This window comes from Oncorhynchus mykiss, chromosome 18 (genome assembly GCF_013265735.2).
Source record: "Oncorhynchus mykiss isolate Arlee chromosome 18, USDA_OmykA_1.1, whole genome shotgun sequence".
NCBI lineage: Eukaryota > Metazoa > Chordata > Actinopteri > Salmoniformes > Salmonidae > Oncorhynchus > Oncorhynchus mykiss.
In genome coordinates this window covers 38,285,800-38,310,718 of record NC_048582.1, presented here as the reverse complement: position 1 = coordinate 38,310,718, position 24,919 = coordinate 38,285,800, and the positions used below count along the sequence as shown (strand labels likewise).

Sequence of the window (24,919 nt, the reverse complement as noted above, 5' to 3'; positions counted from 1 at the left end):
TGTTCAGCGTTATACACCCCTCCACACTGTCCAAATACAACACACAGAAATGACGCTCACACACACTACCACTAGTGTCTTCACACTATATACAACATTGGTTGATTATAGTGCACAAACAGCACAAGGAGTTGTCAACAGTACAGACAACTCTACCAGTGTACAAAACACAGGACACACACGATAACAGCCTACACACACAGACAAACACACACATTTTATTTCGCCTAAGTAAACACTTTCCGACTGTACAATGCTTGACACATGCATAATCTATGTGATAATGCCAGAGAAGCCAGTGTTTGGGGGATATATTGGCACGGGTGTTGTTAGGCCCGAGACGATGTTGAATGCGGTTTTAACCAATCAGCATTCAGGATGAGACCCACCCGTTCTATAAAATTGCATAGAAACGCATACGGTCTTTCTCAGAAACACACACACATTACACTTTACATGAACCAACCCGAACCGGCACTGACCTGCGCAGCACATGAGAGAGTGCAGGTGAGCATTGAGGCTGCACTCGTTACGGTAGTCCTGCCACATCCTTGTTACCGTTCCACCTCTCTGCATTTCCTTCCTCTTTCCTTTACCTGGCTCCTACAAGCACTTCCTCATTTCTCCCCCAGGGTAAGTCCACATGTGTCATTCCAAAGTCAGGCATCAAACCAGAGGCAATGTAAACAAATTGCTATTCCAGTTTCCACAAATGTCAAAACAAGAGTCTATTCCAATGAATTTGATTCCCCCAAAAAGGACAAGTCTCCCGGCGTCTCAGGCAAGCAGAGGGACATATTTCTGGGTTGCCTCTTTCTTTCTGTCGCTCCCTTGTTCCCTCTCTCCTTCCGCCAGTCCTGCTGTCGCTGCCATTTCAAAACTCTACGCCAGCTCTCTGTCGCCGGAGCAGTCACACGTGTGTGTCAAAGTCACAGGTTGCCCCTCCCTCCGGGGAATAAGGACCACCTCTCCAAGCTTCTTCCACTCTTGTTCTCTCGCACTCCCTCAGGCACTCCTGTCCCCTGCTACCTCACTGGTCTGAGGCATAGTCTCTCGCTCCCTTTCTCGCTCACACTATTCCTGGTGCAAGACAGGCACCTTGTGAACTAACATGCAGTTGTCAGGCAGTGGCTCTGCAGAGCAGGTTCAGAGCTGCGGTTCTCCCTCCTTCACACAGCCTCCCTCTCTCCCTCCCTCTCCCCCTCGCTCTTTAAAAAGTCTCTGCAGTCCTCCGGTTGAGATTTGTATCCTGCCAAGATGTGGCAACAGCAGGTTGAGGAAACTGTCTGCCGTTGACACTTGTGAATGAGATGGTTTTTCCTTCTTCAGTCTTCGAGAGCAAAGGAAGTAAGTACACTTTGTAGAGAAACGCTGGTTGAGGTAGATGATAAGGAGTCAAAAAGAGAACGTGCTCGTTTATAGTCCTGGAAGTGTCCCTTTATGATGATGTCATCCACTCAAGTAATCGGCAGACTCCAGTGTTTTGATTCCAGTCGGTTGCCATGTGAACACACACAAACCTCCCTGACTAACAGAAACAAGACACTGCTAGCTCTAGACTGTAACCAAGATCAATATAATATTTTGCTTTCTCTTTCCTCTTTATTGGCCTGGGAACATAAATTGACCACAAACCCAGAAGAAAGCCCCTGGCTGTCCAGTGCAGAGACACCAGTCATGGTGCTTTCTGCCAGTGAGTGTTGTGGGTTCTAGACCTCTCATCTGATCACTAAAAGATCTGCAAAGCCTTGTGGTGTCATCGGATTTAATAAATACAGGAAAGCAGCCCGAGACAGAGAGACAGAGAACCTACTTCAGATAATCATAATAATCTGAGTAGCAGCCTTGGTCAATGAGATATTTGTATCATTCTATGCTATGGGTCAGGGCTGTGGTGTTTTTCTGTGTGTATGAGGTCGTCAGATTTCTTGACTCCTCTCCAGGCTGGTTCGAAGCAGACTGGCACAAGCACCAGTTACCAGTAAACAAGAAGGCTCTTCAGCGTAGAACCACCCTCCCATGGAACCACACACACCCACTAACATTCACAGACCGGAACAAAACACACTTTTGTCTCAGCACTCTAAATCCCCAGCGTTGACTCATCCTTCAGTGTAACCCCCCTTTTCTATGACTAAGCATTCCCTAGATACAACGGCATTTTCCCTTCAAATCTGTCGATGCTGCAGAGATAAGAGTCAAAAACCTTTCAAAATGCTAGCGCCTACAATAACTTCTGCACCGTCATGGTTCAATTTAAGCAACAGCAACTCAAATCAATAGTAGTACTGAAATGGTGAGTCAGCAAAAACCGCTGCAGCAACTTAGCTTCGTAGAACAACACTGAAGGCATACGAACACGCGAGCGGAACAGTGCCATTAGCACTAAGAGTCAGCGAGAGACGTCAGAGCAATGGCTGCCCTGTCCACACGCTGGTATTAATCTGTAGTTTCTTACGGAAATACTAAGACCTATAGTTTAGCATACAAAAGAGCTGGACACGACACATCTAGTCAGCCCCAACGAAAGCAGTGACGCGCACACACTCGTGACGACAGCACACTCTGTTGGAACGGTCCAAAACACACTCGTCCTCTCCTCCTCTTCCTGACGGTGTGTCACTCGAGTAGCCTTGTTTTCCTCCTCCTACAGTGACCTCTAATCTCTCCACATATCCAATCCTCATCTCTCGTTCTTTTTTTTGTTCTGTGCCTTTCCCTCTGTTCACTCCACTCTTATTTTTTAAAGGATGATTCTCTCCTGCGTTTATAGAGCGAGAGAGCTGTTCCTTTGCTCCGTTTCTCCCTCGGCCCTCCAAACTATAAATACCAGACAGAGCTTACGCTCTTAATGCCACGCAGTATGCTTATCCCTCCCTCCCTCCCTCTCTCTCTCGTTATGACGTCTAATCTCTCCCCTCGTCGCTACACTCCTCCAATTAAACAGAGGAAGTTACCGCTCCCCAAGTTCTCTTCTTCCTGCTGCTGTTCGCCCTCGATCTTCTTTTCTCTTCTCCATGTTTTAGTGTGATGTCATTCCATTTCCCTTGCACTTTCTCCCTTCCCACAGTCATCAAAATGTCCCAGAGTTGTTCATCGCTCTCTGTCAGGAGTGGCACTCAGCAGGAAGTTGTACCAGTCTCTCTTCACATCGATCCCTCTCCATCCGCTTTACTATGACCATATAGACCTTATAAATAGTCAATTAACTCCTATAGCAAATCTAAAACCAACCACACCATAAAGCAATATTCCCCAAAGTATCCACCTGCAATATTGACAAATATCCAAACCACTCGTATCAGATAACTGTCTTTCTAAACCTGTGTCGATACTCTGCGCCTGTCTGCATCATAATCCTTCCTCAATTACCAGGGCCCTCCGTGGTAGCTCTCTGGAGGAGCGGTCATCAGGTTAGCATAGATCGGATTTGGGGTCCTTGTGACTTGAAAAGACTCTGATAAATGGGCAGTGTAAATATTACTAGGACAGCAACATCTGGAGGACATGCTGTGTATCTACGTATAGGATAACCGACACTATGGGGACGCATGTTTGGTTTCGTAAGGTTACGTCTGCAGTAGTTGAGTCGAAACGCACAATACCAGTCAAAAGTTTGGACACACCTACTCATTCAAAAAAAAAAAATAATTAAGTTTTACATTGTAGAATAATAGTGAAGACATCAAAACTAGGAAATAACACATGGAATCATGTTGTAACCAATGTTTTTTTAAACAAATCAAACAATTTTATATTTGAGATTCTTCAAAGTAGACACCCTTTGCCTTGGTGACAGCTCTGCACCCTTTTGCTATTCTCTCAACCAGCTTCATGAGGTAGTCAACTGGAATGCATTTCAATTAACAGGTGTGCCTTGTTAAAAGTGAATTTGTGGAATTTATTTCCTTCTTAATTTGTTTGAGCCAATTACTTGTGACAAGGTGGGGGGGTTATACAGATACAGTATTTGGTAAAAAGCCAAGTCCATATTATGGCAAGAACAACTCAAATAAGCAAAGAGAAACAACAGTCCCTCATTACTTTAAGACATGAAGGTTAGTCAATACGGAACATTTCAAGAACTTTGAAAGTTTCTTCAAGTGCAGTCGCAAAAACCATCAAGCACTATGATGAAACTGTCTCTAATGAGGACTGCCACAGGAAAGGAAGACCCAGAGTTACCTCTGTTGCAGAGGAGAAGTTCATTAGTTACCAGCCTCAGATATTGCAGCCCAAATAAATGCTTCACAGAGTTCAAGTTACTGACAAATCTCAACATCAACTGTTCAGATGAGACAGTGTGAATCAGAGCTTTATGGCTGAACATTTAGAGACTTCCTTGGGCCAAGAAACACAAGAAATGGACATTGGTCCGGTGGAAATCTGTCATGTCTGGAATCCAATTTTGCGATTTTTGGTTCCGACAGCCCTGTCTTTGTGAGACACAGAGTAGCTGAACGGATGATCTCCCCATGTGTGGTTCCCACCCTGAAGCATGGAGGAGGAGGTGTGATGGTGTGGGGGTGCTTTGCTGGTGACAATATCAGTGATTTATTTAGAATTCAAAGCACACTTAACCAGCATGGTTACCACAGCATTCTGTAGCGATACGCTATCCCATCAGGTTTGCACTTAGGACAATCATTTGTTTTTCAACAGGACAATGACAACACACCTCCAGGCTGTGTAAGGGCTATTTGACCAAGGAGGAGAGTGATGGAGTGCTGCATCAGATGACAATCGCCCGACCTCAACCCAATTGAGATGGTTTGGGATGAGTTGAACCGCAGAGTGAAGGAAAATCAGCCAACAAGTGTCAGCATATGTGGGAACTCCTTTAAGACTGTTGGAAAAGCATTCCAGGTGAAACTGGTTAAGAGAATGCTAAGAGCGTGCAAAGCTATCAAAGGCAAAAGGGTACAGTTGAATTTGGAAGTTAACAAACACCTTAGCCAAATACATTTAAACTCAGTTTTTCACAATTCCTGAAATTTTATCCTAGTAAAAATGCATTTTTTTAGGTCAGGTAGGATCACCACTTTATGTTAACATGAAATGTCAGAATAAGAGTAGGGAGAATGAATAATTTCAGCTTTTATTTCTCTCATCACATTCCCAGTAGGTCAAAAGTTTACATACACTTAATTAGTATTTGGTGGCGTTGCCTTTAAATGGTTTAATTTGGGTCAAATGTTTCAGGTAGCCTCCCACAATAGATTGGGTGAATTTTGGCCCATTCCTCCTGACTGAGCTGGTGTAACCGAGTCAGGTTTGTAGGCCTCCTTGCTCGCACATGCTTTTTCAGTTCTGCCCACACATTTCCTATAGGATTGAGGTCAGGGCTGTGTGATGGCCACTCCAATACCATGACTTTGTTGCCATTTTGCCACAATCTTGGAAGTATGCTTGGGGTCATTGTCCATTTGGAAGACCCATTTGCGACCAAGCTTTAACTTCCTGACTGATGTCTTGAGATGTTGCTTCAATATAATCACAATTTTCCTGCCTCATGATGCCATCTGTTTTGTGAAGGGCACGAGTCCCTCCTGCAGCAAAGCACCCCCACAACATGATGCTGCCACCCATGTGCTTCGCGATTGGGATGGTGTTCTTCGGCTTGCAAGCCTCCCCCTTTTTCCTCCAAACATAACGATGGTCATTATAGCCAAACAGTTCTATTTTTGTTTCATCAGACCAGAGGACATTTCTCCAAAAAGTACCATCTTTGTCCCCATGTGCAGTTGCAAACCGTAGTCTGGCTTTTATATGGCGGTTTTGGAGCAGTGGCTTCTTCCTTGCTGAGTGGCCTTTCAGGTTATGTCGATATAGGACTCGTTTTACTGTGGATAAAAATACTTTTGTACCCGTTTCCTCCAGCACCTTCACAAGGTCCATTGCTGTTGTTCTGGGATTAATTTGCACTTTTCGCACCAAAGTACGTTCATCTCTAGCAGACAGAGCGCATCTCCTTTCTGAGCGGTACGACGGCTGCGTGGTCCCATGGTGTTTATACTTGCGTACTATTGTTTGTACAGATGAGCGTGGTACCGTCAGGCATTTGGAAATTGCTCCCAAGGATGAACCAGACTTGTGGAGGTCTACAATGTTTTTTCGGAGGTCTTGGCTGATTTCTTTTGATTTTCCCATGATGTCAAGCAAAGAGGCACTGAGTTGAAGGTAGGCCTCCAATTGACTCAAATTATGTCAATTAGCCTATCAGAAGCTTCTAAAGCCATGACATAATTTTCTGGAATTTCCAAAGCTATTTAAAGGCACAGTCAACTTAGTGCATGTAAACTTCTGACGCACTGGAATTGTGATACAGTGAATTATAAGTTACATAATCTGTCTGTAAGCAATTGTTGGAAAAGTTACTTGTGTCATGCACAAAGTAGATGTCCTAACCGACTTGCCAAAACTACAGTTTGTTAACAAGAAATTTGTGAAGTGTTTGAAAAACAAGTATTAATGACTCCAACCTAAGTGTATGTAAACTTCCGACTTCAACTGTAGTTACTTGGAAGAATCTCCAATATAAAATGTATTTAGATTTGTTTAACACCTTTTTGGTTTCTACATGATACCATATGTGTCATTTGATGTCATCACTATTATTCTACAATGTAGAAAATAGTAAAAATAAAGAAAACCCCTTGAATGAGTACGTGTCCAAACTTTTGACTGGTACGTCTATGATGGGTTCAGATTTGGTCCAGTCTGGTCCATCTGTGGACGTTAACATCAAGGCCAGGGTGGACTGACCAACTTTCAACTACTTTTCAACGTCCATGGACATCCGGTGTCGGTCGGTGCTCAGTGGGTGAAGATGCTGGTTAAAGTAAATCGTAGGGCTGACCTCAATTAGTGGTCTGGTTGATTGTTTGATAGGCTATAGCTCCCCATTACATACAGTATATCACCAGTACTACATTTACCATTAAACCCTATAATTATCTACAATGTTTTGTTAGGGTCATTTCTGTTAATGCATTCAATATATTCTTATTCCGGTCTTTTACCGCTCTCATTGTCGGAGTGGACGCGTTGTTTGCAGAGTGAACAACCTATGCTACACTTGTCATACCATGTACGAGTTGTCAATTTACTCATGGTCTTTTGTTGAGTAAGGACGCACACCTGATTACACATAGAATTAGGCCTATAAGCCATCTGGCCTGCGTGCAAATGTATGCATATAAACGTGCCCATATGGGGATCTGATAGTATTTCTGATTGGCTTAACCCACCACCACGAATGAACTGTGGAGCTTCTCAAAGTAATGTTGTTTTCTTCACCTCAAACAGCAAGCAAACAAAGTCTGTTTTAACATCCATTGAGAATGACAATAGTTCCGAAATGTATTTGAAAAATCTTGGACTGCTCTCCCCCTTTCGATAACCACTCGGCGTGAAGGTGAAAAGTGTCACGCTCTGATCCAGTGGAAATTTCATAAAATAGGCCTACCTGACTACTTCTTATCCCTTGCTCAAATAGCCGACAGATGCATCCGTCCAGAGCTCACTGGCGTGGGAAACTGAGGGCCCAGAATATTGAATACAATTTTTTTTTTTTAAATCAGGACATTTTATACCTGCAGGATGCAATATTTTTATTTGTTGGCTTTATGTAGGTTATGTTTTACACTTTTTCAGGTTTGTATAATTTTCATTTAGATTTAGATGGAATTTTGATTAACCACATAACAAGGATTTTAAGATACGAAGACATCATTATGAATGAAATAAGTTATACAAAAACGTGCACTTAACTGGCACGCAGATCGGTAGAAACAGTAAGATGAATTGGCATTCCACATTTAAAAAAAAGTTGCCAACACCTCGTGTAGTCTGTACCGGGCAACTTCTGGAGAGTAAAGGCAGAATCGGCGAAAGCCAGCAGGAGCTGAAGGAGGGTGGTCGGCTCAGGTTAAGTTTATCTTGATCTCTTGTCATTTGGGTCTTATTTCATCAGACGGTGTGTTTAAAGCATGAGACAAACTCAATGCATATAATTGATTTGATTAAAACCCACATACGGTGCCTCTATGAAATCATACACATTGAACATTTTGGACCAATCGATTGGTCGAAAGAAGAGGACTTTCGGTCGACCAAGATTTGTTTTAGTCGGGGACAGCCCTAGAACAATTTACAATGACGCCTTTTGAGAGCTTGGTTCTGGCGATCTCTATTTCCAGGTCTTCTCTGAGCTCCTCGTTGCGCCGGATCCCTTCTTCCCTTCTTCTTCCAAGCTTAATAAACATGCTTGCCTGCATCACCCACACACAGTGCCACCCACACACAGCTATGTATCAATCTGTACCACACTTTAGCAAGCCTAATAAACATGCTTGCCTGCATCACCCACACACAGTGCCACCCACACACACACAGAGTGAAACCCACACACAGCCCCAAGAAATGGAACACAGCACAGCTGTCCTATCCAGTCCCTTCAGATCGTGAAGGTAGGTTCCTGTACAAATAGGAAGTGGCAGTCGGAAAATGGTCACTCCTCCCGAGGCATCGCTGTCGAACACAAGAGCCGGACGATCCCTCACCGTTCCTCAGCTCCTATCGACCCAGACAATTAGCAGAACGTCCTCACCAGCGGCCACTGTTGTCCTTTCTGGCTATTGAGTACATAGTGGCTCATGCTAGAATAGGCGATCAAAGTCACTTACCACTGGGATAACAGGTAGCTGGATCCAGACCGACTGTGATGCTTTCCATATCTTGTATTAGGCTTTACATTAAAGGACGTAGGCCTCGTACAGGACTGCACCGGTACAACAACATATTTGTTACGGTGCTTATCATCAGCTCAGCATAATTGGCCAGGTGACGGTGGGGAGCTGCTCATTGTCACCAAAGTGACGTTGCTCATTTGCATTAGGCTGACACGATATTCTAAAAAGCAGACACACAAACAAAAACGTCAACGCCAATTAAGTTGATATGAAACAGTGGCACATGAAAAGGTAGCAGCTGTGCTGTAGAAAAGGCCAAATAAGGAGAACTGCCCTAGAATGACTCACACCGGTAGAGATCTAATCAGACACACACTGTACACAACAACTAAAATCAGACTAGCAAGTCAAAGGCTATGAGATAAAAAATAAAAAAAGTACTCTGGAAAGTAACAGTCTCCTTAAACTGAAATCCAACAGAAAGAAGCTACATGCTAACTGTCATCTACACTAATTCAAAACCCCAATACATTGACCAATAGGCTAACCGCTAATCATCCGCTCTTTCCAATTCCAACCGGCAACACAGCAGTGAACAAGCCATCATGCCAACACAAGACATGCTGACAAGAGTCACCCAATGACACCAAAAAGGGGAGGAGTCCAGAGAGGAAGTAGGAAGCCAGGAGTCACACTAAACACCCTCCCTCTCCTTGTCTGAGGGGTATAAAGAGGCAGCAGTGACAGAAGGAGATGAGGAGCCTCTTCCTCTCTTTCTCTGCCTTCCAGTCCTATGCGCTTTAATGAGTATAAATATACCTGGTGTGAAACGAGGGGTACGCCGTCGACGGGAGAACCACACCCCGGCAGCAGAGAGGAAGTGAGCAGCCACCACCAGGATGGGCGTGACGACCGCCGGGTCCGTGAGCAGGTCCATTGCTAACCGCTTACGTGCTAACTGACCCAGAGTCAGTTCGCTCCACAAAGACTTAAAACGAGAGTGACCACTTCCGGTGTCCAATACCAATCCCAGGTCTGTCCTAAGACGGGCAAGTCCGTGAGCAACAAGCTACTGAAGAGTTTTGAAGTTTCTGCCTCAGCCTGTTCGATAGAAGCATCTCTCCTGTTTTTTTTTGTTGCCTTGGATAATAGTCAGCTGTTAGATTAACTTTTCTCAACTTTCCATCCCAGTCTTCGCTGTCCTTCTCCAACTTCTCCTTTTTGAACACGTAGCCTCACTGCTGAGAGACTAGTAATCTCTGCCAAGTCCTTCTCTCCATTCGAGCTACCTCCCTCTTTACACCAATCCTCTCTAGTCTCACTCGCTCTTTACACCAATCCTCTCTAGTCTCACTTGCTCTTTACACCAATCCTCTCCAGTCTCACTCGCTCTTTACACCAATCCTCTCTAGTCTCACTCGCTCTTTCGTTAGCCCCTGTCTTGCACTCTGACACTCATACACTGAATTCCTTTCCCCTGAAACAAGCGCCCGGCACTGAGCCGTTGCTCCGACCACCACTATAAAAAAGTTCAGAAATTGAATAAAACCAATGAAACCGTTGGGTTCCTTCTTTCTCTAGCTAGGGAGGAAACAACATGAGAGATCGTCTTTCCTTTGTGCATGTTTGCGCATATGTCCATGTGTGTGTGTGTCCGTGTGTGTGTGTCAACCTGCGTGTCAACCCGCGTGTCAACCCGCGTGTCATGTGTGAGCATGTGCTGCCGTCTCTGTTTGGCTCACTCATAGCAACGGAGATGTCACTCCTTCCTAAATGTATTAATGGCCATCTTTGAATGGAACTATTCCGACTGTGGGTGACTTGATAGACCACTAAACCAAGGTGAGTGAGTGAGTGAGTGAGACAGAGAGAGACAGAGAGAGAGACAGAGAGAGAGACAGAGAGAGAGACAGAGAGAGAGACAGAGAGTGAGAGAGTGAGTGAGAGTGAGTGTGAGAGAGTATGACATTACGGTCTAAAATAGTGAGAGAACAACATGAGGGTTGTGGCAGGGAACTGCTATCTAACTAAAAGAGTAACGATGCTGTACACTCTAAAAGTGGGTGAGTGCATGAAGTCACGATATGTGAGACGGATGATCTCAGTGAGTCAGCATGGCAGGGGGACAGGGGTAGAATAGATATAGACAGCATGACAGGGGGTAGAATAGATATAGACAGCATGACAGGGGGTAGAATAGGTATAGACAGCATGACAGGGGGACAGGGGGTAGAATAGATATAGACAGCATGACAGGGGGACAGGGGGTAGAATAGATATAGACAGCATGGCAGGGGGTCAGGGGGTAGAATACATATAGACAGCATGGCAGGGGGACAGGGGGTAGAATACATATAGACAGCATGACAGGGGGTAGAATAGATATAGACAGCATGACAGGGGGACAGGGGGTAGAATACATATAGACAGCATGACAGGGGGACAGGGGGTAGAATACATATAGACAGCATGACAGGGGGTAGAATATATATAAACAGCATGACAGGGGGACAGGGGGTAGAATACATATAGACAGCATGACAGGGGGACAGGGGGTAGAATACATATAGACAGCATGACAGGGGGACAGGGGGTAGAATACATATAGACAGCATGACAGGGGGACAGGGGGTAGAATACATATAGACAGCATGACAGGGGGACAGGGGGTAGAATAGATATAGACAGCATGACAGGGGGTAGAATAGATATAAACAGCATGACAGGGGGTAGAATAGATATAAACAGCATGACAGGGGGACAGGGGGTAGAATACATATAGACAGCATGACAGGGGGACAGGGGGTAGAATACATATAGACAGCATGACAGGGGGACAGGGGGTAGAATAGATATAGACAGCATGACAGGGGGACAGGGGGTAGAATAGATATAGACAGCATGACAGGGGGACAGGGGGTAGAATAGATATAGACAGCATGGCAGGGGGACAGGGGGTAGAATAGATATAGACAGCATGACAGGGGGACAGGGGGTAGAATAGATATAGACAGCATGACAGGGGGAAGAATAGATATAGACAGCATGACAGGGGGACAGGGGGTAGAATAGATATAGACAGCATGGCAGGGGGTCAGGGGGTAGAATACATATAGACAGCATGACAGGGGGACAGGGGGTAGAATAGATATAGACAGCATGGCAGGGGGACAGGGGGTAGAATAGATATAGACAGCATGACAGGGGGAAGAATAGATATAGACAGCATGACAGGGGGACAGGGGGTAGAATAGATATAGACAGCGTGGCAGGGGGTAGAATACATAGACAGCATGACAGGGGGACAGGGGGTAGAATATATATAGACAGCATGACAGGGGGACAGGGGGTAGAATAGATATAGACAGCATGACAGGGGGACAGGGGGTAGAATAGATATAGACAGCATGACAGGGGGACAGGGGGTAGAATAGATATATAGACAGCATGGCAGGGGGTCAGGGGGTAGAATAGATATAGACAGCATGGCAGGGGGACAGGGGGTAGAATAGATATAGACAGCATGACAGGGGGACAGGGGGTAGAATAGATATAGACAGCATGACAGGGGGACAGGGGGTAGAATAGATATAGACAGCGTGGCAGGGGGTAGAATACATAGACAGCATGACAGGGGGACAGGGGGTAGAATATATATAGACAGCATGACAGGGGGACAGGGGGTAGAATAGATATAGACAGCATGACAGGGGGACAGGGGGTAGAATAGATATATAGACAGCATGGCAGGGGGTCAGGGGGTAGAATAGATATAGACAGCATGGCAGGGGGTCAGGGGGTAGAATAGATATAGACAGCATGACAGGGGGACAGGGGGTAGAATAGATATAGACAGCATGACAGGGGGACAAGGGATAGAATAGATATAGACAGCATGACAAGGGATAGAATAGATATAGACAGCATGGCAGGGGGTCAGGGGGTAGAATACATATAGACAGCATGACAGGGGGACAGGGGGTAGAATAGATATAGACAGCATGGCAGGGGGACAGGGGGTAGAATAGATATAGACAGCATGACAGGGGGACAGGGGGTAGAATAGCTATAGACAGCATGACAGGGGGTAGAATAGATATAGACAGCATGACAGGGGGACAGGGGGTAGAATAGATATAGACAGCATGACAGGGGGTAGAATAGATCTAGACAGCATGACAGGGGGACAGGGGGTAGAATAGATATAGACAGCATGACAGGGGGACAGGGGGTAGAATACATATAGACAGCATGGCAGGGGGTCCTTGAGTTACTCAGCCCTCACAGAGAACCGTGTGTGTGTGTGTGTGTGTGTGTGTGTGTGTGTGTGCGTACACAATATGGACGTGCATGCATTGCATTTCTAAACTGTTCTCCTGCATGTCAACGCTAATGTTACAGTGGCAACAACTTCTAACCGAGCTGCTGTCCAAGACAAGATCAACCAAAACACATAAAAGGTCATAGAATCCAATTTAGAATCACATGGAGATGAATAGTGAGTGAGTGAGTGAGTGAGTGAGTGAGTGAGTGAGTGAGTGAGTGAGTGAGTGAGTGAGTGAGTGAGTGAGTGAGTGAGTGAGTGAGTGAGTGAGTGAGTGAGTGAGTGAGTGAGTGAGTGAGTGAGTGAGTGAGACCGTGAGTTTGGAAAGGCCAGGCCTATATAGAGTAGCAGTGGGCATAACATCACATAGTCACCATTATTTTAGGGAAACAGTTGGAGACATCGCGATACCCCAGTTGTCTAGCTTGTGGTTTCCACTAGGACTGTCACATGCAAGTCTGTTCGGTGAACCTCTAGTGTTAAATTACCCACCGTCCTCTCTGCCCAGGGCCAATCCACCGATCACACGTCAGAATCATAGAAACACCATATCTACCTGCTTAAAAACCAAAACCCTGAGATGAGAACTAGAAGTGTGGCTTATGGAAAGTGAGAAAACCAATACCGAGACAAACTAGAGAGAGAAAGGCCTAATAAGGGAAGTGTCAATGTTTTAGCGACAGCCACAAATCTGAGGTCAAGAGTTTAAAACCACCACTGTGGGACAGGCGAGACCGATGTGTGTGAGGGGTGAACAGTTACACAACACTCAAACACACAATCCCTTACACTCTAGTGGAAGAGCCAGACTAAACACTGTCAAAATGGGCTTGATACTACGTCTCCAATAGTTAACAAAAACGGTAGAGCTACATCGCAATCGGACATTCGTTGAGCTTAACCTCACCACTAATAACCCCTGCAATAATTATCCAGAACTCTAAGAACGTCTGAACTTCTGATTTATAGAGCTGACGAAAGACTATCAAAAATAAATCAGATCTGTGCGCAGACCAAACTCTCACATCAGTCATTTCTGAAGTGGGTGTGACTGTGTTTGTTGTTGGAGGGGGGAGGGGGGTAGCTCCTGGGCCTCATTACTTACACTGACATGCATGAGATGAGAGTACTCAAGTATGAAACAGCCGACAGGTACACACATACAGGAGTACTGTAAAACACACATAAAAGAATGAAGTGTGATGTGATTACCTCAGCTAACCTTGCTCGGCTTGATTGCCTGTAAGTGTACTCAGCTAAGGAGGGGTTTGAATCCACTACCAAGATGAGATTATCAAAGGAAATAGCCAAGGTCAGAGGTCAGAAGCGCACAAACACAGGCGCACACACATTGAGTGAATGAGCAGAGCAGTGTGTGCAAAAGACTGGAGGCCAAGAGGTCAGGGCCTCTAACGGGGGTCTGTTTCAAAGCTCCTCCACCGGAATAGGAAATGTTTACTGCTGTGTGTGTGTGTGTGTGTGTGTGTGTGTGTGTGTGTGTGTGTGTCTACATAAAACTCCCAAATAACCAAGGAATTGAGAGTGACTCATTGGACAAAGAAGGCATGGAGATGTTAGACTACTGTACGCGCATGGCACAGAGAGATACTGGAGGGAAAGAGAGAACGAATGAACGAACAAACGAAAAATGGGAAAGTGAGAGATGAGAGAACGAAAGGAGGGAAGAAAGAAGAGAGGAGATAAAGGGAAGGTAGAGAGGTGGTAGAGAGACACACAAAAGGTTGGTCCGGTGTGGCTCAGTTGGTAGAGCATGGAGCTTGCAACGCCAGGGTTGTGGGTTCAATTCCCACGGGGGACAAGTATGAAAATGTAGGCACTCACAACTAAGGCTCTCTGGATAAGAGCGTCAGCTAAATGACTAAAATGTAAATGATTTTATAAGGCTCTGCACTCTAATGGCCGGTTGTGAATAGGGTTGCACATTTTGGGGAATATTCAGAGGTGGAAACTTTGTGGGAATTAATGGAAATATATGCAAATCAATATTAATACCATTTAAAATGTATATGTTTTTTTCATTGGATACATTTACCTTATCATAAGTAGACATAATTGCAATAGAAATAAAAAACAATTTAGTTACAGATTGAACTTGAATTAAATTAGTTGACTCTTCACATGGGATGATTTCACTGAACAACAAAAGGGAATATTGAATGATCCATCGCATCTCCCAAAAACATTTTCAACATATCATCTGTAAAATGATAGTCTAGAAACTAAAGCTTTGGTTGTCTTCCTCTCAGGCTTCCATGTCTTCTCCCTGGACCTCCTCAATGTCTTCCTCTCAGGCTTCCATGTCTTCTCCCTGGAGGCCTCATCGTCACTGTCACTTTCCAATCTTGTTGAGGACGGCTCATTGTCAGGCTCAAAAACCCTCAAATTTGCCCGGATGCTGAGATATGTTGGCACAACTGCCATATCGCATCTCCATCCCAAAGCCCTTGCTTGGAAGTGTACTTTGCCAGACTGCCAAGAACCTTGCCCTCATCCAGGCCAAGGTGGCGAGACACGGTAGTGATGACACCATAGGCCTTGTTAATCTCTGCACCAGACAGGATGCTCTTGCCAGCATACTTGGAGTCCAACATGTACGCCGCGGCGTGTATGGGCTTCAGGCAGAAGTCTTCATGATTTATGATGCACTTCAGAACTGCAGTTTCCTCTGCTTGGAGCAACAGTGAAGTGAGCAGGGCAATACGCATTTCTTCTCTTACATCTGTAAGCAGAGTGAACATCAGACAGGATGGCATTGTCTCCATCAATCCGTGCAATGGCTACTGCTATAGGTTTCAGGAGGTACAGGCTGCATACCGCTCTCTCTCAAAATACATCATCCAGGAGGATCCTCTTGATGGGGCTGTCCATATATCGGCAGAATGTGATATGGCCATTTCTTGGAGAGACTCCTTCCCCTCCAGGAGACTGTCAAACATGACACCACCACCCCAACTGGTGTTGCTGGGCAGCTTCAATGTGGTGTGCATACTCTTCTCACTTTGCTTGTTGAGGTAGATTGCTGCTATAACTTGATGACCCTTCACATACCTAACCATTTCATTAGCTCTCTTGTAAAGTGTATCCATTGTTTTCAGTGCCATGATGTCCTTGAGGAGCAGATTCAATGCATGAGCAGCACAGCCAATGGGCGTGATGTGAGGGTAGGACTCCTCCATTTTAGACCAAGCAGCCTTCATGATCGCAGCATCGTCTGTCACCAGTGCAAATACCTTCTGAGGTCATTGACTGCCTTCAGCTCATCTGCAATGTAGAGAGCAGTGTGTCTGTGCTCTTGTGGAATACTGGTTGAGGGGTGGAGATGATGTAGTTAATTATTCTTGCCCACGAACATTCAACCACCAATCAGAGATGATTGCAATACAGTCTGCTTTCTCTATGATTTGCTTGACTTTCACCAGCAAATGAGTAGATAAAGCGTGTCTGGTTGGAGAGTGGTATGCTGGGTGAAGAACATTCAGAAATGTCTTCCAATACACATTGCCTGTGAGCATCAGAGGTGATCAGTTGCATACACAGCTCGAGCAAGACATTCATCAGCATTTATGACTACGTTCCTCCATTGAGTCAAAAAAAATGATTCCAGGAGGACCATGAGCTGTTGCTAGTGATAAGGTGTCTGATTCATCATTTTCACCTCGAATAGAAGTAGAGGGTCTTTTGCCAAAGGTTGCTCGTTGTGAGCGCTGAGGGAACTTTATGCACTTGGCCAGATGATTCTGCATCTTTGTTGCATTCTTCACATATGATTTGGCACAGTATTTGCAAATGTACGCAGCTTTTCCTTCTACATTAGCTGCAGTGAAATGTCTCCATACATCAGATAGTGCCCGTGGCATTTTTCTGTAAAGATTCTATTTTTTTTTGTATAAAAAAACAAATACAATTTTACGTAGAGATAAATAGTTAAGCAGCTAGATTAAAACAACTCCTTTGTAAGATAAATGTTTTAAAATGAAACATGTATGGAAATAGGTGAATTAACACTTCTCAGTTAGCAGGCTCAAGCAAGCTAAAACCCATATGGTAGCAAAAAACTAACTAGCAGAAATTGTTAACAACACACTTTGCGGTAGGCTGCTATTTACTAGTTACATACTATGTATGTCATATAAAATCTATTCACCCCACCCAGTATTGTAATCAAAACTTACCAGAAAGCATGTAGTCCTGGGCTCAGACAGTGTAGTAGTGTGGGCTCAATAGCATCTCATTAGTGTGCAAGATGTTGAGAATCAGCTGTACATGTGATGGAAGAATGCACTGCACATGTGATGGAAGAATGCACTGTGCATGCAGAGGGTTGCAATTCCATTGAATTGGGGATAGTTTAACCAAAATATACCACAATAAATAGAATTGCTTTTTTGATGAATTTAAGCAAAGTTCATGGAAAATTTCAGGAAATTTCCCGACCCTTTGTAACCCTAGTTGAGAATGAACCGTTTCATACAGAGACCAGAATCTCACACGAGAACCCCCCCGCACACACAAATTGTTCATTGTGACCACTGACCAAAGTCATGAAGGTCCCTGCTATTCACACTTCCAATTCCAACATTATCAGTCCATTGTCTTCCTTTCCATTCTTTTATTTTCCCCAGGTCTCGTTCCCTCTCTCCCTCCCCCTATAGGCCGCTAAATTGCTTGAGTCTGCAGCATCATGTAGGATAGGGAGTCTGCCAACAAGGTCACCCTGACATACAAGACCACACACACACACACACACACACACACACACAAGCCTACATCCATTAACTGAAAAACACCCCTAGCCCATGCCCATGAGGAAAGACCGTGCTCACATGAACACTGTGTATGCACATTCAAAAAGGCACACACGACATGAAGCGCTGGAGTAAAAACTATTTGCCTACATTTTATCTATTCAAACCTTAAGGTTTGGAGAAATTTCCCCCGTGCTCCATATTTCTCATTGTCGTCTTCCGTTCCCATCTTTAAATAACCCACAGGAAACATGATAATGACGGCAGCCTGAGGAAGAGGTGGATATGAGAGGGAGGAAGAGGATGACAGACAGCAACAGCGGGAACATTATTTAACTGGCCTTGGCATGTCTTGTCAGTACAGCTATAAAACAAAAAATATCATAAAAAGGAAGTCACTCTTTCCCCGTCCTTCTGTTTCTCTGTCGGTCTGCCTTCCGCTCACCCATGCTCTCGGCTGGCATCCCTCCATCCCTCTCCATCTTCTACCCGTCTCATCCTCTGCTTTTTCCCTGCCTCTTCCTCCTTCCTGCGCTGCGGTCTGCATAACTGTGGATCAAACTAGCCCTTGAAATACCAGTCTCCAAATACAGTAGACTAATAGCAATGTGGAGACACACAGAGGCAAACCTAAGCAATACGGTTCAAAGAGAAATCGCAACAATGTATTAATGGGCCACACGGCTGGTCGTGTTCCATTCCGTATACTTCTCCTGAGCACTCCAATTGTGCCCACAAGTATATACTTAATGGAATACATTCTATTGGTGTCCAGTCCAGTCACCAGCTGTGTGGCCCTGACGCATCATCACAGGGCGCCCCCACAGTTCCGCAGTGAACCCGCGACCCCTTCATTGCTGCTATAAGCACAAACACTTCCTGTAGAGGAATCTGAGCCAGCTGGAGCCAGCCAGAGACTTTCCCTGCTCCATACTGTTCTATTCAATACGCCTGCTTGCAAGTTAGGAAAAACTGAGAAAAGGGGGAGAACAGGATCTGATGGCGTGGGGGGGCCAGAGTTTTATACAACAGGGGTTATAGAGTTCAGTTGAATCCCACTAGTACAGTAGGATAGTGTGTTGTAAGTGTGTAGCCTGTGGCATAGTATAATGGAGTATGTTTTAGACATTGAGTAGCACAAAAACTAAGGCTAATTTACACAAAGCCTCAATTTCTCTCTCCAGGTTCATTCAAATGACAGAAGGTCCCTGTAATACCACATTCTACAGTTAGGGGGCAACATGGTTCTATTTACAGAGGGTACACAGGCCTAAACCCACAGTGACAGAAAACAAATTCAGCAGTTAGGCCCATTTGCTCTTATCTCAGTTCTCCCTCTTCTCAGTAAACTGCAGCCATTACGAGCAACACAAAACAAACTGCAACAGGATCAGTTATTAAAAAAAAAAAAAGGTACAGAGAGCTAACATGAAGCCAATCCAAATGGCGTCACTAGGTAAACATATAGGTCTACGCGTCACACTCTATAACAGCAGATGCACAGAGAGAGATAGGGATGGAGTCTGGAGATTAGCACACAGCCTGCTGCTAATAGAACACACTTCTTTTCAGACAGTGAGAGGTTAAAATCCCTGGGTCAACCAGGCAGAAGCACTCCCAGACAGAGTGGAAGTCTGCATCATTAGAGCATGCCTAATCACACACAGAGCTAATGAAGGTAGGGGGGGTTGGTGTTAATACCATCTTTGACATGTCGGAGAGAGATACTGTAGCCTACGGTTCAGGAAACAAAACCTCCGTGACATTAACGTTGCCGTGTGCGTCGTTACTTGAATTGTCTTGGAATGTTTGTGACACCGTTGAATTTACATACCGTAGGCCTATTTCAAAAAGGGCAGTTTGCCGAACACTCTGTGGTGGCATAGAGAATAGTGTTGGCGACATCCACGGCCCGCTATCAAGGCAACAGGGAGGCATTTACAAACCAACCATGCAGAGTGGGATGAGGGCGGGAGCACGTTTTGACAGGGGTAGTAAAAGGCTCCCTACACCGGTCGTCCAGTGAGACACAGGCGCTGTTAAGAGATGACAGCAGGAGATATGGGCCCCCCGATAAAATGTCGTTGAAACTCAGGGTTGGGAGTCAGGGTTGGGCTGAAGAGGGTACACTGGGGTGACAAATGAATAGATTGATCTACTCTGAGGAGTGTTACCCCTAGGAATACTGATCTAAGTTCCGTGTTGAGGTTTGAGGCCCTAATGGTTAAGGTTAGGGGAGGGTAATATGATCCTAGATCAGTGATTGTGACTAAGGGCAACTTCTACCTGGTTACAGCGGTAGAGATTACAGAGAGTATGAGAAAGGCTTTGATATGGATTTCAGGTCATGTCAAAAATGAATTTCTGAAATATTACACTCAGAGAAAGCTCTCATTTTCATTGTTCATGCAAAACGAGAGAACAGCTGTAAAAAGCCCCTGAATAGACTGATTTGTTGACGGACACAGCCACCATGGGTGAGGACGAGGGGCACCGGAGGAAAGGGCATGGGGGACGGACAGGAGAGAGACGCCAGGACACAGAGTGATAATAAACCAGTGGTGAGACTGGCGTCAGGAACACCCGTCGAGTCACTAGGCTACAGAACAAGGCACCACGGACCCTGACAACAAGTAGGCCCGTTCACATTGAGAACACAGCTACGCTCACGTCACACACATCAATACCTTCGGCAAGGACACAGAGAGACTGAGGGAGAGAGAGGTGGTGAGTGACAAACATTTCTTAACAAGGGCAGAGACAGAAAGGTAGAGAGGGGTCACACACACACACACACACACACACACACACACACACACACACACACACAGGCCTTGTTTACAGGAAACAGCCCTGCAGTTTGACTGTGCTCTCCAGGGCATGCAGCTCATCCAGCTCAGTAAAGGGAACAAAAATAATCTCATGAAGAAACCCAGTAGACCATTATAGGCCTCACCTGGAGGTCGAGGCAGCAGGAAAACTAAGGTCATGTTCATTAAAGGCACCAATGTTTTAAAACACTTTGCAAATGAAAGTGAAAGCGGGTAACCTCATTGGACAAGCCCAAGACATCCCCCTCTCCCCGTTTGTCTGTTTTCGTCCATTCGGTGCCTGATGAATGGGACCAGGTCTACTGCCCTGCTGCCTGTCAACTAGATGACCTCAGAGGAGGCCAAGTCATTACAGAGTGTGTACAGTGTCATAACAGGGGGGCCAATCTGACAGAACTGTGTCAAAATAGGAGAGACCTCAACAGTGCACCCACATGCCCCATTAGGTTGACTGTACGCCGCCTGACAGTGCCTGTCAAAACAGGTCTAAAGTACCTGGGCAGGCAGGCACCAGTGGAGAGACTCTGCCATTTCACCACAGTGTACAAACAGATGAGCCAGGTACACTTCACCTGGGTCGTCTACTTGCACCGACTTCGCTGATTACTTCTGTACTGAGGAAACATGTACTTACTACGACTGCGATATGTGGTTGTCTCACCTAGCTATCTTAAGATGAATGCGTAGACTGAAAAGATTTGGCATGGGTCCTCAGATGCTCAAAATGTTCTAAGGCGTCACCATCGAGAGCATCCTGACGGGTTGCATCACCGCCTGGTATGGCAACTGCTCGGCCTCTGACTGCAAGGCACTACAGAGGGTAGTGCGTACGGCCCAGTACATCACTGGGGCCAAGCTTCCTGCCATCTAGGACCTCTATACTAGGCGGTGTCAGAGGAAGGCCCTAAAAATCGTCAAAGACTCCAGCCACCCCAGTCATAGACTGTTCTCTGTGCCACCGCACGGCAACCGGTACCGCAGCTTCTAACCCCAAGCCATAAGACTCCTGAACATCTAATCAAATGGCTAGCCAGACTATATGCATTGCCCCCCCCCCCATTCTCTTTTACACTACTGCTTCTCTGTTATTATCTATGCATAGTCACTTTAATAACTTTACCTACATGAACATATTACCTCAATACCGGTGCCCCCGCACATTGACTCTGTACTGGTACTCCTGTATATAGCCTCGCTATTTTACTGCTGCTCTTTAATTATTTGTTACTTTTATTTGTTACTTTTTTGGGGTGGTATTTTTTCTTAAAACTGCATTGTTGGTTAAGAGCTTGTAAGTAAGCATTTCACTGTAAGGTCTGCACCTGTTGTATTCGGAGCATTTGACAAATACAATTTGATTTAACTGAGTCACTCTGGATAAAAGAGTCTGCTAAATAACTAAAATGTCAATGTAAAAAGTGTTCATTAGGGCACAGCACAGCAAAATGGTTTCAAACATTTTACAACGGGAAAGGAAAACAAGTGTTTCTAATTGGACAAGTACAGGTAGTAAGTACTCTTTCCCCCCATTTCACTCCGTTTTGTGACTACTGAACAACCCTGGGATATAACCAAGCTGCCCCTGTTGACCTGACTCTCTCTCACTCCCCCATTGACTCCTATGGTGCCGTCTCAAAATATGGGTAGAGGATTCCCTCCTCTCCTCAGGGCAAGGGTCATGTTGGTGTCGTGATGGTGGTGTGCGTCAGTCCTTGTTAGTGTGTGTGTGTGTGTGTGTTGGTGTGTGTGACACTGAGTCAGAGGAGCCGAGGCACCCAGGCAATGGTATACAGTACTGTGGGAAAAAATAGAAAGGGGGCAAATCATTTCTCTACTTTTGCATAAATTTGATACTGAATGTTGTGAGATCTTCAACTAAATATAGTATTAGATTTTAAAAAAGGGAACCTGAGTGAAGAAATAATACAACATACTTATTTATTTTATTCCATAAACAAAGTTATGCAACACCCAATGATACTGGGTGAAAAAGTAATTGCCCCCTTACACTCAATAACTTGTCGTGTCACCTTTACAGGAAGTCTTGGGTTGGAGTCATTGCAGCCAAAGGTGGCACAACCAGTTACTGAGTGTAAGGGGGAAATTACTTTTTTACACAGGGGCAACGGTGTTGCGTAACTTTGTTAAATAAGTATACTTTTATTTTGGTTATTTGCTCAACCAGGTTCCCTTTATATAATACTCGGTTTTCATTAAAGATCTGACAACATTCAGTATCAAAAATATGCAAAACTAGAGAAAAATCAGAAAAGGGGGCTAATGCTTCCTCACTGCACTGTAGCTCAGGCTCAGACGGGCCTGGTACATTTCCTCTGCAGGTCTAATACAGCAGCAGTACCTCTATCCCACTGCTGCCTACTGCAGTAGCACCGTCACTGGGGACAGGAGGGAGGAGAGGGCCTCTATGGATGGTGGGAATGGGGGGAGGAAACAGAGGAAAACGGAGCTGTTGGACCCTTATCCAAACCCCTTTGGTTTTAGAACCCTCACTTAATCACAGGTTAATGAGCGGGGGGGGGGGGGGGGGGGGGGGGGGGAGAGAGAGGGAGGGTGAGATCGAGCGAGGGAGACCGAGCGAGGGAGACCGAGCGAGGGAGACAGAGAGACAGAGAGACAGACCACTACAGAGGGCAGGAGGTGGTTAAGAGGGTACAAGGGGTGTGTGTGAGTGAGAGGGAGAAATAAACAGAATTAAGGGCCGTGAGAAGAAAAAGAGGGAGCGAGAAAACACTTGGTCAGGGGATGGGAAAAGACGAAAGCGAGAAGAAAAAAAAACAATGCAATAAAATGAGGAGTGGAATGGGGAGTATACAAAAACACAGGGTGACACTGGAGATAACCAAGGTAACACAGGCTCTCATTTTAACCCAGCTGTTCCCTGTCACCACGGTTACTCTACAATTAGGCCCCCGCCCTTTCTTGTCAGGCACTTGACCTGACCTCATAAAAGTTGCAATTATGGCCTATCAGGTCCTCAGGGGCGTTTACTACAATGTCTGCTGAGAGATGGGTGTCCATGACACAATGACGCTCATGGTAACGTTGGTAACGTTCACTCTGATTTGGGATCAGCTCTTCCTGAGTAAAGTCATCATTATACCCATTGAGTTTAGTGGCAAAAACTGGCTCTAGGAGGAATAGTGATCAAAACGGCCAGTTACCAGGATTCAGTGACTCTCCACCATGGGACTGAGTTTTACTTTTGTTTTATGAGATCAAAGGTCACCTACGTTGTTTACCACCAGTGTGTGTGTGTGTGTGAGTGTGTGTGTGAGTGTGTATGGGTTTCAAAGTAAGGCCATATAGGCCCAGATAAGGGTGGGATTCAGAGCATTTGCAGAGTTAGTTAGCATTAGATGAGAGCTAGCTAGTGCTTACCATTGTTATGGTGTGTGAGAGTCAGAGAGCAGAGGCCATTGTATTGGGTGTGCTCAGTGTCGTCGCAGTCACGCAAAACACAGAGCGATGGGAAAGGACTCCTAAGAGTGACCCTCCAACTGGGAGACAGGGGAAGAAGGCTCATATCTCAATTACAGTGTGTGAGAAAAGTGTTTGCGAGTAGTGGGCTTGTATCAAACACTGTATGTGGGCACATTGATGAATATTTGTATTTGCATTCGTGTGATGCGTATCCGTTACAGATCGACCGATAAAATCGGAATGGCCGATTAGTTTGGGACGATTTCAAGTTTTCATAACAATAATCGGTAATCGGCATTTTTGGACACCGATTACATTGCACTCCACAAGGGACCTGCGTGGCAGGCTGACTACATATTATGCGAGTGCAGCAAGGAGCCAAGGTGCTAGCTAGCATTAAACTTATCTTATAAAAAAAATATAATAATCTTAACAATCACTAGTTAAACTAGTACTATCGTCAACCATGTGTAGTTGTCTAGCGTGTCCTGCGTTGCATATAAATCGATGCGGTGCCTGTTAATTTATCATTGAATCATAGCCTACTTCGCCAAACGGGTGATTTAACAAGCGCATTTGCGAAAAAAAGCCATGTGTACCTAACCATAAACATCAACGCCTTTCTTAAAATCAATACACAAGTATATATATTTTAAACCTGCATATTTAGTTAATATTGCCTGCTAACATGACTTTCTTTTAACTAGGGAAATTGTGTCATCTCTAGCGCATTTGTGAAAAAAGCACAATCGTTGCACGAATATACCTAACCATAAACATCAATATCTTTCTTAAAATCAATACACAGAAGTATATATTTTTAAACCTGCATATTTAGTTAAAAAAGAAATTCATGTTAGCAGG

General features: G+C 45.0%; 1 protein-coding gene and 1 non-coding gene across 8 annotated transcripts in view; one reads left to right on the top strand and one right to left on the bottom strand.

Annotated features, from left to right (window-relative positions):
- LOC110496159 (microtubule-actin cross-linking factor 1) overlaps positions 1-24,919 on the bottom strand; it is a 273,689-nt gene that overhangs the window by 170,613 nt on the left and 78,157 nt on the right. The window contains exon 1 of one of the 7 annotated variants that reach the window (XM_036952701.1): positions 9,513-10,317. The exons of 5 other annotated variants lie outside the window; for them this stretch is intronic. In XM_036952701.1, the coding sequence (XP_036808596.1) occupies positions 9,513-9,630 (118 nt within the window). In that variant the 5' untranslated portion in view covers positions 9,631-10,317. Of the gene's footprint in view, positions 1-482; positions 1,185-9,512; positions 10,318-24,919 lie in introns of those variants that run through there. One more of the 7 variants, XM_036952702.1, reaches the window with a different exon arrangement.
- Positions 14,763-14,836, top strand: trnaa-ugc. The gene has a single exon. It is a non-coding gene; the product is annotated as a tRNA-Ala (tRNA).